This window comes from Cibotium barometz, chromosome 59 (genome assembly GCF_041138505.1).
Source record: "Cibotium barometz isolate CiBa-2024 chromosome 59, ASM4113850v1, whole genome shotgun sequence".
NCBI classification, from domain to species: Eukaryota; Viridiplantae; Streptophyta; class Polypodiopsida; order Cyatheales; family Cibotiaceae; genus Cibotium; species Cibotium barometz.
Genome location: NC_141104.1, coordinates 5800031 through 5815999, shown reverse-complemented (window position 1 = coordinate 5815999; position 15969 = coordinate 5800031). Strand labels below are relative to the sequence as shown.

At 41.3% G+C, this 15969-nt stretch overlaps 1 protein-coding gene across 1 annotated transcript; it reads right to left on the bottom strand.

Annotated features, from left to right (window-relative positions):
* Positions 1 to 392: 392 nt before the first annotated feature.
* On the bottom strand, positions 393 to 1058 carry LOC147605411 (MLP-like protein 423). Its single transcript, XM_086793520.1, has 2 exons — positions 859 to 1058; positions 393 to 769 (listed from the first exon to the last, which is right to left on the bottom strand). The coding sequence occupies exons 1-2, from the start codon at positions 1034 to 1036 to the stop codon at positions 468 to 470; spliced, it is 480 nt and encodes a 159-aa protein (XP_086649646.1). The 5' UTR covers positions 1037 to 1058; the 3' UTR covers positions 393 to 467.
* Between the last annotated feature and the right edge of the window lie 14911 nt (positions 1059 to 15969).

The window sequence follows — 15969 nt, the reverse complement described above, 5'->3', positions numbered from 1 at the left end:
CCGTCGTTTCGATCCCGTTTCCACGTTCCGACAATATCACGGTCAAGGCAGGGAGGGCATCCCTCGGAGGCACTCGGCACCACGAAACCTCACTCGCAACGCGGGAGGCCTAATGTGCCTACCCGGTGCATGAGTGCTTCTACGTGTGCCTAAATAGGTCTGTGCTACGTCGCTCCATTGCACCTCATCCCCATAAAGATGCATATTCCTTAGTGCAGGCTAGCATACCTACAAGAGCATACCTACTACAAGGCACCAAGGGCCTTGGATAGTATTCCCACCTCACACCCTCCACATGGCAAAAAAAATCGTGCAAGAGGATTTCCTTGAGGAAGAAGAAACCTTCTATTTAGATTCACATACATAACCATAAAAAGTCCAATTATTTATTATTTTTTTGTTTTTCCACATTAAATAATGGAACCTTATGAAAAGTGAAGTTTCGGCAAATCCTTGGAACCAAGTGTTCACACGTGCGAGTCCTCGTGGGAATGGGCATTCCAATAGGTCTCCATGGCCTGCATGGTGGCAATGAAACCGGCTTGGGAGGTGGTAGGGGGCCCGATGTCGTCGCGGGCGGGCACGTAGCGGACTTTCCAATGCACAACGCTGCGCCCTTCCACACCTGCCACCGGCCACACTTTCAAGCAAGGCTCGTAGGTGCTGTATTGCTGCAACAGTTCCCCTTCGACGATGCGGTACACCATGGTGCTGGACGCCTCGTCCACGCTCACCACTCTCTCCTTGCAGTAGGTGAAGCCCTTCACCGCTGAAACAACACAAATTGGCCAAGAACCTTAATCCACCAAAACTTATCCTAAGGTGATGATGTTGATAATAGTGGGTAGGCTCACAAACCGGGGCCGAATTTGACCAATCGGAGGCTGCCAGGCTGTCCAGTGCCGCCTTCGAGGTATTCATAGCTGGTGATTGCAGCGGGCATGATCTTGGAGGCGAGCTTGGAGAAGTCCTTGAGAGACTTCCACACGAGAGCTGCAGGCACCCCCACCTCCACCTGCGCCTCCAAAAATGGCATCTTCTTCTCTTCTTGCACAAGCTTGCTTGCCATTGTTGTTGCTTTATAAGCAAAGTCCCACACTACAAAATAATAAGATTCCTAGAATTTCAACGTGTACACACTTCACGACTGAAGACCACGCTTCATTTTTTATGGGCGTCATGCACGTTTTTTTGGTATCTTGGACGTATAAAAATAATTCTAAGCCGTCCAAAATTCTACGTAAATTACAGTTTCTCATCCCTTACCATCAAATTTGACGGACAAGGGTGCCCCTTGTTCAACCTTAGGATAAGGCCCATTACACATCGCCATACCCCTGCCTGCCCATGATGTGGTGGGGTATCCACCGCCCATAATTCATGGGCAGGCAATCTCCCCCGCCCATACATGGGCGGTGGGGTATGTGTAACGGGTCTAGGATCTTCAACCATGAAAAGTGAGCTATTTTTAAAAAAAAAATCAATTGAAGCAGCGTAAAGATTATCTTTCTTTTTTTAATTTTAATAACATTTTCTAAATGTAGTATTATGTGTGCATACTAGAGTGGCAATATACACAAGCTAATATATTGCTAATTTTAATAGCTAATTATTTTTTACCACTTAAACATTAACTACATGTTTATAAGGAGTTGGGATGGTTAGCGCTAATCATCACATGGGCCAACAACTAAACTTTATTTTCGAGCATTTATTCTCACTTGAGTTTCGTGTGAGAACACTGAGAATGGCCCCTACTCGTAGGCTTCACAACTTTGAAACTAAGTTTCATAAACCGTGAGAACACTGAGAATGGCCCTTCCTTGTAGGCTTCACAACTCTGAGCTCCTATTTGGACGCTCTCTCTAGTCTATAGTCTCGGTGTCCCATGAGCCAGATTGATGAGGAGGCTTCAAGATATGGGAGTACCAACACATATGCTTTGGTGGGGGATCCTCACACTTTACAAGTCTATCAGTAGTAGCGGCGAGTACAGGTCCCAGGGGGTGACTCAGATGTCATACATAGCACTATAATTGTCAAACAGGGCTATCCCCTGTCTCCTAGTCTATTCGAGCCATACATTAATGAGATATCCGACTACATAGAAAGACGAGGACCAGGAGCACAATTGGCAAGAGTCTTGACACCTATCCTATTTTGTTCAAACGACATTGTCCTTATCTTTGACTCACCAAAGGGGCTACAAAGGCATTTAGATGCATTACGGGCCTTTTACAAGGATCGAGATCTCACTATGAACCTTAGGAAGACCAAGGTGAAGATCTTTAATAGCTCCGCACAGTGGATAGGTAGATCTGCACCGCAGTATATAGTGGGGAGCCCATGGAGCATGTGACCTCTTACGTATACCTTGGGATCACTTTTGATGGACCACCGTTCTCTATGCGAAAGGCAGTTAAAACCAGATGATGTGTGGCTATGCAGCCTTCGGCTCATTCGAGAGGTAGGGCTCATAGATATAATTTCATGAGCTGAGGACGAAGCTCTGGCTAGTTGACACACTAGTCACACCTACACTATTGTATGGAGCTCCCATCTGGGGTACCAACTTGTACCACAGGAGGAAATGGAGAGGGGAGCCGGCTAAGACAAATACAAAAGAGGTATATAATGGGTGGAAGCCGATGGAGAGGCCCCTAGTGATGATGATCTCACACATGATTAGGAGTAATCCCTTAGTGCCACATGAGATTATGCGAGCGGAGATGGGGGGGCTACACCGATCGTGACAGAGGCTCTATTCCAGATAGTGATGTACTGGCACAAATTATGGGAGCTCCCATCGGATAGATACCCCGTCGTCTTGCCCTAGAGTCCTCGAGATAGCTTCCACTAGATGGAGACACATAGTGCTAGTATGCACAATTGAGTACTTGGTTCGGTATACATGGCATGCAAATGGGGACACTCTCCTCGTTTTAGTACAGGATAGAGGCTCCCTCTTTTGCTCTCAAATTTCACAGAGCTAAATAGGGTCATCAGGAAGGACATTGTGAGACTGGATATTTAGAGGACCTGGCGTTCAATCGTTCAACCATTCAGCCCCTAGGGACAAAGACGACCTGGCGTTCAGTCGTTCAACCATTCAACCCCTAGGGACAAAGACGACCTTCTACAAAGATGATCTTCTTCACTTGATAGAGGACAGTTTCATCATACGCCTATGCTACATATGCACACAGCTATCATTTGGGGTGCGATGTGCGATTGGATGGATCCACACCTCATCCCATCAGTTAAGAGTTGAGACAACCAGATAGGGCCGGGCTAGCTGCACCAGAGGACAAGATATGTGAGCTTTGTCATACAGAGGTTGAGACAGAGGCCCACTATATATGCCAAGATGTTTGATATTCTATGAGATCAAGGGGAGGTTCCACTACCTCTTCCGAGACAGATGTGGACCACTTTCCAAGATCATAGATTTCCCAGACCGGATACGCCTAGGGCTCTTCCTTCTGGAGTAGTTTCGCAAACACAAGGAGTCCTTATTGCGGCCTAGACTAGCTGCACCTGCGTGAGGACCAACATAGAGAGCTCTCACTGACTTCTTCCTTCCAGGTTGATCCAGGAGCCCAGCCGAGAGTAGTGACACTAGACAAAACAATCGAGCTATGCAGCCCAATGCCCCTGACCCCGTGGCCCCCACCCACACTCATGTCACCACAATAGGATCATAGCCATCATTTCACAAGACTTTTTCCCGCTATCTCAACTTTACTACATTGGGTACCATGATGCGGCACCCTATGCAGAATATTTTTTAGGGTGAGGTGAGAGCTTGATGCTCTTTGTATTGGGATCAACTTTGGCATTTCAGCTCTTGTTGCTTTCTTTTGTTTTTAGTACCCATGATGATGTATTCCAAGGACATGCTGTAATCTTTTGGTCTCATAGGTCATTTTGGCCTTTAATAGATATTAATATAACATTCTTTCTTTATTTCTATCTCTATACCCTTAAACCTATTAGTATATGATTCCTACTTTGCAAGCAACTTGTGTGCAAATGTTAGCCCCATTTTGGGTTAACTAGATGCTCTCCATTATACATATAAGAGTGAGGAATAATTTTCATGGCACTATAAAAGATGTAACATTAATGAGAAAACTAGCGTTGTCCAAGCTTACTACTTAAGTTAGTTCATGAGTTTTGAGCATGCAAGTGTGAATAAGAGCCAGTTGCATATAAGGTAATTTCTCATAATACAAGGACACAATCCCACTTTGTACTAATTGAATCTTCTCTCTCTCTACTTACTCTTGTCTTTGGATGAGAGAGAGATAGAGAGTTGAGAGTAGAGTCTACCTTGATTCTTAGTGCATGTTCCTCCTTTTTCTTTGTGTGAGAGCGATTGGAGAGTGAGAGGAGTGAGAGGAGTGAGTCCTTACAGGTAGTGCAACAACTTCCATGGTGACCGCTTGGAGGCAAAAGCTTGAAGGAGCTAGAAACCACTAGTTGAGCTTCAAGAGATAGGCAAGTTAAGATCCCCACGATGTGTCTGCTTGTGCCTTTCTGTGAATATGAGAGAGAGTTTTGGAGAGTGTTGTAGTGGGCCATAACAAAAAAAAAAACTACCATAGCGCTTGGGGTGCAACATTTATATAAAAAAAGGGTTTATGGTTTAGAGCTGCACTCGGGGTGTAGCATTAAAACAAGAGAGTTTATCATTTAGAGTTGCACTCGGGGTGCACATGTAAAAAGATCTTTTTAAATTTTGCACTCACAGGTGAAGCATTAAAAAAAGACAGTTTAGGGTTTAGAACTTACTGCAAGAGAAGGGCGCAAAGAGGACCTACAAAATGGAGAGGATAAACAAAGGTGCACGGAGAGGACCTATGAAAGCAAGGAGAACAAAACAAGAAAATATTATTTACATAATCTTATACCAAAAGCTTTAATGATGCTCTTATGCATGGGCTCTATCTAAAGAGAGCACACTCTCATATGCATATAAGAAAGATCTTATATAGGGGCTCTATATGCAAAAGAGTTTCCGCTCTCTGAGTTTGTGTGCGTTTTTTGTCTGTGAGTCTGTGTAGTGCATCTCCTTTCACATCCAACATTGGTATCAGAGCCTCGTTTTCTTGAAGACAGTGCCTAGGGTTTAGAGTTTGGCTTCACAGCTAATAGCTCTTCACCGCCAATCACTGTCGCAGCTCATTAAGCTGCACCATTGTACATCTCGGGTAAGGACCTGTCTTTTCTTGAGTTCTAGGATTTTTGTCCCTTTTCTGTATTTTTTTTTTGTGTATCTAATTTGTGTTGTTGTTCGTCAAGTTTGTGATCTCACTCAGTTCTCAGATCTAAGGTTTTTTTACCTTCTTTGGTACATTGGTGTCATTTTTTGTTAATACTGTCATACATTCAAGGGTCACCACCGCACTAGCTCTTCACTAAGCTTACATGAGAGTTTTATAGTCGGTTCTACTCTTTATGTTGTTGTTCAGTCATCATTGAGCTTTCTTTTGACATAGGACTTCTGCGTCCGTCAGTTTTGACCTATCAGCGCCTCAGCATTCTTCTTGAACATTTGATCTTTGCATGAGTTGCTTTTGCTTGGTCAGCTCATTTATCTACGTCAGTCAGTTTTGCCTAGCTGTAGCTCATTTAGCTACGTCAATGCAAGACCACGCTCGCACACCGCAAGGAGAGCTTGGTGCTATACCAAGATCCTAGCGATGCACCGAACCCGGTTGTCCACACGATTCACCATCAGATATGGAGGTAAGAAAGAAATATACTTGCGCCCACTTTTATCTTTCCTCCCAAAACATGTATATTTGATTTGGTTATCTATTTTCAGAATAATGTAAGTGCAATTGAGTAATTTATAGCCATAAGAACCTCATCTCATGATCTTGAGAGTTTAACGCCCCCAAACTCCCAGACTCCGGATCGGTGGATTACATCTCTTCACTGAACTGATCCTGCCCAGTGGGCAGCTGTCGATCCCTGGCCGAATTGGTCTACTACCAGCTTTTGCAGGCGATGATTATAAGCCTCATTGCTGATCACCATCATGCAACTTTCATGTATTAAATGGGTCATCCAAAACTACTCGCGTCACCAGAAATAAGTAGCGGTCATTTTGATGAGAAAAATCGCCATCTTCGTCACCAATATGGGGATTCGAAGGCTACATTCGTTGAAGAGCAAGTGCGGGTAAGAGAGTCCCTCCCATCAAATAGCAGGATCGCCACTTATTTAGGCTTGGCCTAAACATGAAGATTGCATAGATGATAGAGAACACCATTGTTGTATTTCATGATAGATAATAATCAATTACATTGCTTGTACTATGGTAAAGGTGATGTACGATGGTAAAGATGATGGGGTGCTCCGAAGGGGTGCAAGTGAGTGGGCCCACCCCCCTATGCCCTCCTAGGACCCATTCCCATGGTGGGCGCCTAATGAGTAATGAGCCACCATCAACACCCTTCGCTTTCTGCATTCGGTATCTGGCTGGCTTTCAGCCTTCAGCATTCAGCACTTGGCTCTCTGCTTTCAGCACTTCACACTAAGTCTTCCAGCGTTTGGCTCTCTACCTTCAAAAGTCTGATTTGTGTCTTCAGCTTCCTACCTTTAGCATCAACGCTTGGCATTCCGGATTTAGCAAGCAGTTGGATGGGTTTAATTCCTTGGCTAGGTTTACTTTCTTGGCCGAGTTTACTTTCAATGGAGTCAGCATTTAACGCTTGGCTTTTTGCTTTCAACAGTCAATATTTAGCGCTCGGATTTTTGCTTTCAACAACAGTCAGCATTGAGCGCTCGGTTTTTCGTTTTTAGAAATAATCGGCTCCGCATTCGGCATTTTGCCTATGGCCTTCAGTAATTCGGCATTTGCTTGCAGAGTCCGCATATCAATTGATTTTGATCTGCCGAATCCGCATTAGCTCCGCCATCTCTAACCTGTTGACTACACCTTGCTAATTCCACATCAACTTTCGACTTGTTGATTCCATGTCAGCTTATGTCTTGCTGATTCCATGTCAGCCTCCTCTGACGTGCTAATTCCATGTCAGCTTTTGACTTGCTGATTCCACATCGGCTTTCGACTTGCTGATTCCATGTCAACTTCAGTCTTGCTAATTCCATGTCAACTTTCGACCACCTAATTCCTCGTCAGCAGATTCCAACTTGCTAATTCTCATCCGATTCCGCACATATCGATTCCACAACACTCAATTCTGACAACCTGTAGATTGCTTATCTTGTAAGTTTGCACAACCCTCTACAGACATTTGAAGTACTGTGACTTCCTTGTAGGTACTCCTTGTGTCAGATATACTTCAGTCCGTATATTCCTTTGCAAGTACTCCTTGTGCCATATATACTTCAGCTTGTATATTCCTTTACAAGTACTCCTTATGTTAGACATACTTCAGTCTGTATATTCCTTTACTGTGCAAAATGCTCGAAAACACCAGTGAGTTATTTGGCGTGCTGTCCGTTTGTCGACAAGTTTGGATGGAACCAACTATCCCATGTGGGTATATATGATACAACATGTTCTGGTGGAAAAGAACCTGTGGGTATATGTATCTAGTGCTGATCTTTGGCTAATTAGGCCCGTATCTGCTATCAACACATCCAATGGATCCATTATTGGAACTGCTGACTCCGGTTCAAGTGGCAGTGTACAGCCTGCAAGTTCCTCCTACACCAGAACAACTCAAATGGGATGCCAAAGATGCACGTGCGCATGCACTAATTGCTCTTTCTTGCAAACGGCAAGTTATACCTCACATCCGTTCATGTACATCCACTAAGGGTACATGGGATGTCCTTGCATCTCTATATCAGATCTGCAGTGAAGCCCGAGTTGCCTATCTCCAGAAAAAGCTTGACTTGGACCATCTAATAGAGGGTGAATCTATGGATGCATTTCTAACCCATGTCAAGGATCTCAAGGAACAATTGATCAATATTGATGAGGTTTTTCTGGCATTTCTCTTGTCTCTACCATTCTTAATGGCTTGTCTAAATCATATTAGGCATTTTCTACCACACTCCGCCTCCTGATCAAGAGGAATACAGATTTGTATACTTTTGATGAGTTGGTGGCTCTCTTGTTACAGGAAGAGCAGTTTCGTTTTCCAATAGGAACTAGATGCTTGCTTCCTATCAGGCCTTTGCTGCCTCCCATCATGGCAAAGGTAGATCTAGGGCTCCATCTCATGCTAAGCCTAAGGGCAGAGCACAAGCCCAGTTAGAAGTCCAAAATGGACCCAACTGAGAAGAAGAAGAGATGCAATTATTGTCGAAAACCTAGTCATGTTCTAGAGGACTATCGGAAGCAGAAGGAGAGTAAGAAGAAGAAGAAGCTCTAAGCACTTATTACTGCCACTACAAGTGACAATGCAGAGAAAGAAAATTTTGCACATGATGGATATGCACTAACAGTAACATGCAGTGATCTGCCTACCTCTTATATATCCTTGTCAGACGTTAACTGGTACTTTGATTTCAGTGCCACTAAGCACATTACTTCATGCAAGAAGTTGTTTACTACCTTGAGAGATGCTCCATCAAGTGGAACAATTTTGTGTGCCAACAATGCATCCTACGCCATCAAAGGCATTGGCAATGTGGAATTGACTTCATGTTCTAGGGATACTTATACTCTTGTCAACACCTTGTATGTACTTGGAATCTGCAAGAATCTCATTTATGTCTCAGCACTTACCAAAGTTGGCTTGAAGATCCAGTTTTCTGATCATTGCTATTCCATTCACGATAGAACTGATTCTGATGCGCTTCTCTTGTCCAGTACATTGTGCAATGGCTTGTACATGCTTGACATATATGACAAGAGTCCTAATCCTCATGCAGATGCTTTGGTTGTTTCAATGCCACATATTCAGCGTGTGACACTGAGCTTTTCCATGCCCAGTTTGGTCACTTGAATTTTCCATCTCTTGTGTGGTTGTAGTGTCAAGCTATCGTTCATGAGATGTCGCCTATGCAGCTCCCCCACAAGCATGTATGCGAAGGATGTATATTGGGAAAGATGCATCATCAGTCCTTTCTGAAAGCTAGCACTATGCGTGCTACTCACATGTTGCAGCTAGTGCACAGTGATCTCTATGGTCCTATGTGCGGGCTCCCTCTTTCAGCACGGACATCTGTACTTCATGACTTTCCTTGATGACTACACACGCTTCTATTGGGGGTATGGTCTAAAGGTCAAGTCAGATGCCTTTTCAGCTTTCCGTCAGTTTCTTCCTCTTGATGAGAACACTTGCAACCATAAGCTCTGCTGACATTGCGTACCGACCCACAGGGGGAATATTTATCAAATGATTTTATTGCTTTTATGATGTCCTGTGGCATTTCTCATCAGTGCACTACCCCTTATACACCACAGCAGAATGGTGTGGCTGAACACCGGAATTGGACACTCATGGAAATGGCCACATGTATGCTAAAAAGCAAAAATCTACCTTCTAGATTTTGGCTTGAAGCAGTCATGTACGCTAATTATGTACTAAACCGCTATCCGATTAAGGCCTTGAAATCTATGATGAAGCTTGAAATGGCAAAATTCCAGTCATTAGTTATATGCGCGTTTTTGGCTATCTGGCTTATGTGCATATACCCGCACAACATAGACATAAGCTTGAAGCAAAGGCTTTGAAATGTATCTTTGTAGGCTATAACAATGAGAGCAAAGGATATCCAACTATATGTTACATCCAATTAGAAGTAAATATTGGCTATATAACAATGAGAGCAAAGGATATCCAACTATATGTTACATCCAATTAGAAGTAAAGAATATCGGCTATATAACAATGAGAGCAAAGGATATCAGCTGTATGTTTCATCCAATCAAAAGTTGTATCCAAAGATGTTGTCTTTGATAATTATGCATCTCAACCTATGCTCTCCTATCAGCTATACAGCCATCCATTGATGCTCTCTAGACGTATTTAATATGGTATAATGACCATCCGGACTCTGGTTTCATTGGCTACACATAAAGGGTGGAATGTGCATCAGTTGGATCTCAAAACCACATTTCTAAATGATGATTTGTAGGAAGAGGTTTATGTCGCACAACCTTATGGATTTCTTCAATAGGGGGCATAGCATCTACATATTGCGCAAAGCACGATATGGAGTTAAATAGGCTCCTCATGCTTGGTATTAGAAGATACATGCATACTTTCTCTCTTTCCCTTTTTAGAATAGCCCCACTTAGAGCACTCTTTATGTCCACAAACAAGGGGATCATCTCCTTATCCTAAACCTTTATGTGGACAATCCGCATTATTATTTGGGTATCCAATTTGTTTTGACTGAGGGGGGCATCATGTTATCTCAAAGAAGATACATTGAGAAGCTATTGGAACGATTCCAAATGACAGATTGCAAACCTGTTTTTACTCTTATGGAACCCGGTCTCCACCCTGTCACTTGAGGACTCTTCTAACCCCTTTGATGTTGCCACCTATCAGTAAGCTATCGGATACCTTATGTATCTATGCACTACCCATCTTGACATTCAGTATATTGTGTCCCAATTAAGTAGGTTTATGCATTGTCTCAGGACTCGACATTTGCAATTGGTGGAGTGTGTCTTCCGCTACCTTCAAGGAACTCAGCACTATGCATTGTTTTATAGCAGCACATCTTCTTTATACTTATCTACCACAGTTATGATGTCATACTACATGGAGATACATGGAGAGGAAGAAGGCCTGGCTCTATCTCACCTCCCAGCCATAGAGAAAAATGGGGAGTCCCCCATTCCACCAGGCTGTGTATAGAGTGGCCTGCCTGCCCACACTAGCTCGGATGCGTATGGTGCTATGACCCGGATGTCTCACCCATGACATTACCTCTCCCTTAAGAAGAGTTTTTGTCCACAAAAACAAACTCTGGAAAGTTCTTGGTAAGCGTACTCAAGCGCTCCCACGTGGATGCTTCATCCTCTCTATCCTTCCACTTAACAAGTGCCTCTCTTGATATATAGTATGCCTCGTGTTCTGATCTCTAAATCCAAGAATCCTCCCTGGTTTGTGTGGAAGAGTCTGGTTCAATAAGCTCCACCAAAATGCTTGGAGAAACTACATTCTCTTTATGATCAATAGCTTTTCATAGTCTACTGATGTGAAAAACAGGATAAACTCAAGAGCTCTCTGGCAACTCAAGTTTGTATGCTAATCCACCAACCTTCTTAAGGATTTTAAAGGGACCACAATATCTAGGCGAGGGTTTTTGACACTTTCTTGTTTTTAACATCTTCGACTTTGCAGGGACTTTCAAAAATACAAAATCACCTTCTTCAAAGGTTACTTCTCCACACGACCCTTGTCCACATATGTCTTCACACGATCTTGTGCACTGTGTATGCTATCTTTTGCTGCCTGCAACATATCTTGCATGTCTTCAAGGAAATCCTTGACAAATTGAATCTTTTCTTTCTCTAGCCCTATAGCTATACAGGAGACCTCGGCTAGAAAAACCATACATCAACATGAATGGGCTAAATCCAATCGCCAAATGTTCTAAACTATTATAAGCGAAACCCGCGGGGCGGCCGGCAGGTACTCCTCCCAATTGGATTGCTTTTTACTGACATATGCTTGAAACATGTCTTATAACACTTGGTTGACTCTTTTTGTCTAACCATTAGACTGCGGATGATCTACCGTACTCATACTCAAAGTAGTGTCCAACTTTTTGAAGACTTCCCTCCAAAAATGACTATCGAACGTCTTATCTCTATCAAAAACTATATTTATGGGCAAGCCATGTAGAGATGCTCGATAGTCTTGCAACACTTGGTTAACTCTTTTTGTCTAACCATTAGACTGCGGATGATCTACCGTACTCATACTCAAAGTAGTGTCCAGCTTTTTGAAGACTTCCCTCCAAAAATGACTATCGAACTTCTTATCTCTATCAAAAACTATATTTATGGGCAAGCCATATAGCTTGTAGAGATGCTCGATAAACAACCTAGCTAACTCATGAGTTTTCACCTCCTTTTTAGTAGGTATAAACTCTATAAGCTTGACCTTCTTGGTCAATTTGTCAACCACTACCCAAACCAAATCATGCCCTCGATTCGTTCTAGGTAAACCCATGATGAAATCCATGGAAATACTTTCCCATTTCCCTTTGGGAATATCCAATGGATGAAGCAAACCTCTAACCTTGAGATGCTCATGTTTATTAACTTGACACTTCTTGCATAGCACAAAGTCCTGGACGTCCATAGGCCAATAAAATTATCTTTTAACTAGTGCATAGGTCTTCTGTATCTCGGGATGACCAGCACTTGGACTATCGCGACTTTCAATAAGGATTTGGCACCGAAAATCACCAATAGTTGGTACGTAAACTCTACCTTTGTAGAGAAGGTATTCATCATCAATGGAATAGTGTCTATACTTTTCCACCCGATGAACTTTATCACCCCCAAATGAACCAATGTCAAATGGTTGTGGAACGGTCCACCCCCGAGCTCTCTGTCGTCTCAGTACATAACCTCGAGGGGGTTCACCTAAAAATATATAGGTTTACCATGTGAGTTCAAATAAAGGGGTTTTTTAACTCAAAAATTTAAGGTTAATTTACATAAATACATTTACAAAAGGGGTTTTTCAATCAATTTTAGAAAAAAACCCGTAAGTCCATAAAGAACAAGGGGTCAGTTTATTCATGAAAAATTCACGGGTAAAGGGTTTTTTAAATACCCCTTGAGCACACACGATATATAGGGTTTCTTAGCAGTGCACCCCCAAGTACATAACCCAAGAGACTTGCCTAGTCTCTCTGAACTAGTTCGCGCTCTTCTTCTCGTGGAAACCTCGGCTGGTCGCTCTGGACTAGCACTCCTTTCCACCAACGAGGAAGGTTTAGGGTACTGGCAAGTGCGCGCGCATACATCAAGCCATACCTCTGAGAAAACAGGATCACGCTCACAAATACCACGTAGTGAGTTCAAGAATTTACTTTTGATTACAGTGAAACTAAGCTCTTTCACCATCGGCATGCGACTTAGCACATCCACCGCTAAGTTAAACTTACCTTTCTATGGTGGTAATGGAGTTTTAGGTCAAACTCATGTAGGAGCTCCACCCACCGAGCTTTTCTATCCTTCAACTCATTCTGACTAGAAAGCCAATTTAGACTTTCAAGGTCCGTCTGAACTCAAAACTAGCGCCATACAAGTAATGTCACCACTTTTTTAGAGCATGCACAATAGCTCGTAACTCTTGCTCATAAGCTGAGTAGTTATGCTAAGCACGGTCAAGCTTCTTGTTCCTAAAAAGATTCTCTCCCAAAATGTGTGAAATCTAAAAAATGGCTTAAAAACATAGTTTTTTGAAAACACATCTAGAATTCCATGTATAGATTTAAAAATTACACAAATTTTCCTATTTTTTTCAAGATTGAGAACACGTGTCACCTCGTAGATTTATAAACTATTGTTATTAGTGACATAAAAATAAACTTGACTTACAAAATGACATAGGAGTCTACACAACTTAAAGAAATATCAATCTTTTTCAAATAAAAATTTATTTTATCAATTTCATGAATGTAAGACACTTTTTTTAATGGACTTTTTTTGGGACAAATTCTACCACTATGCATAATATGCACATTTTTTGATAAAAAATATTAGAATACATAACAATATAAGCTCCATAATTTATGAAAAATCCTACAAACATCCTTGAGTCTATTTCTAGATCTAAATAGCAAAGCCTTTAGTATATACTTACCTTGAGAGTTTGCATGACATAATTATTTGCTCTATTATTTATAAGCAGATAGTGGGCATGATATACAACCAATGCTAAGAGTTTAAAGAGGGCATGATATACAACCAATGCTAAGAGTTTAAAGAGGGCAACTTATAGGTGTGAAAAGGTAGACTTCTATTCATATATATGTGTAGAAGATGGTAACTATGGAGACTCTGAGTAAACCTAAGCATGTTAAAAGAGTAGAAAATTGAAATATTTTTTTGATAGGACAATTTTAGAGGCAAACATCATATAGTCTATGGGTGTGAATTTTGACACACGTAGGCATTTTTTTCATGAAGAAAATTCTTGTTATACAATATGGATAAGGGTGGCGGAAAGAAATTGTAGCTTATATCATGTACATATGTGGTGGTGGCAAAAATTCATAGTATGCATATGTTGATGTTTGATCTAGATAGCCATTATCATGAACGTAGGTGATGGTATATCTAAGAGTAGTGTATGAATGAGCTCTAGTTACAATTATTTAGAGTACATGTAAAGGATGTTGAGAGATGGTATGTCTAAGGGTAGTGTAGAATGAGCTCTAGTTATAATTATTTGGAGGACATGCGAAGGATGGTGAGAGACGCAATCTTCACCTGCGACATTGTCTTTGGAGAAAAGAGAGGAGCTTAGGGCTTCTTGAATGGTGGTAGAGAGGAGCTTGGAGCTTTCACAAGATGATGGTAGACCTATGCTGGAGAGCATACTACTACACATAGGCATGGCAGAGTCCAGGCTCATGTGCACCCCCCTCCTAGCATAGATAGTCCCACCATGTGTATTTGCTTATAGTTCTTCAACTTTAAAATTTAATTGTAGAACAAAAATCAGGATTAGCTAATCAATTGACTCATGGTTTTTCAAATCAATGGAGCCTTGCACATCTGGATCAAAACCAATGGATTATAGATCATCATGGATTATCTCATCTAGCCCTTCTGCTATCATGAATTTTTGGCATCTACTCTGTAGCGATATTATTTATGATACAAAAGTTACATGGATACATAGACAAGCATTTTTTTGAATGACCTTCTCTTCTCAAACTTGTAGTCAAAGGTTGCGACCATGTGTGTTTTTCAAGTCTTTAGCCGCCCTAAACCTATGTTCTACCTATATCATCTTATCCTAGGCATATATATTTTTTAATTCTATGATTTATAAGATTTTTTTTAATTTTTTTGAGATTTTATCAGCTACTATCTACTATTTGGAATGAGTTTTTACAGATTTATTGGTGATAAAAATAAAAAAAATCTCATAAAACTATAAAAATATTTCAAAGTTAAGAAAAATAGCCCCCTAAAAGTTGATGTTTTACATCAAAGTTGATGCAAAACAAGTTGATGCAAAACATCAACTTTTCCACACAACTCGATGTTTTGCATCAAAGTTGATACAAAACATCAACTCTACCACAAAACTTGATGTTTTGCGTCAAGTTTCGGATGCTCTCCGGAGAAGAAAGTTGGAGGATCGGAGGTCAATTTTCACAAACGGCCTGTTTTAGCAATTTTGTTCTCGTTCACATGCTCATATGACCTATTCCACAAATTTTGAGTACCAACACGACTATATTTCAATCCGATATGCAGACGTCACAGAGTGATTTGCATGACGTCTGCATATCGCATCGAAACATAATTGTGTTGATACTCAAAATTTTTGGAATAGGTCATTTGAGCATGCTAGCATAAACGGAATCACTAAAACGAGGCTGTTTTTGAAAATTGACCTCCGATCCTCCAACTTTCTTCTCCAAAGCATCTCGAAACTTGATGCAAAACATCAAGTTTTGTGGTAGAGTTGATGTTTTGCATTAACTTTGATGCAAAACATCGAATTGTGTGGAAAAGTTGATGTTTTGCAAAACATCGAGTTGTGTGAAAAAGTTGATGTTTTGCATCGAGTTGATGCAAAACATTAACTTTTTCATAAAACTTGATGTTTTGCATCAAAGTTGATGCTTTTAAGTTTTATGAAAAAGTTGATGTTTTATATCGAGTTGATACAAAACATCAACTTTTCCACAAAACTCGATGTTTTGCATCAAAGTTGATGCAAAACATCAAGTTTTGTGGGAAAGTTAATGTTTTGCATAACGTTGATGTAAAACATCAAGTTTTGCAAAAAAATTGATCTTTTGTGTAGAAAGTTGATGTTTTAC

What these genes read in the sequence shown, in the direction of transcription:
- LOC147605411 (XM_086793520.1), bottom strand. Translation starts at nt 1,036, where the DNA reads ATGCCATTTTTGGAGGCGCAGGTGGAGGTGGGGGTGCCTGCAGCTCTC. An exon ending in ATTGGTCAAATTCGGCCCCG is followed by an intron (nt 770 to 858) that starts GTTTGTGAGCCT and finishes GTGTTGTTTCAG; the next exon opens with CGGTGAAGGGCTTCACCTAC.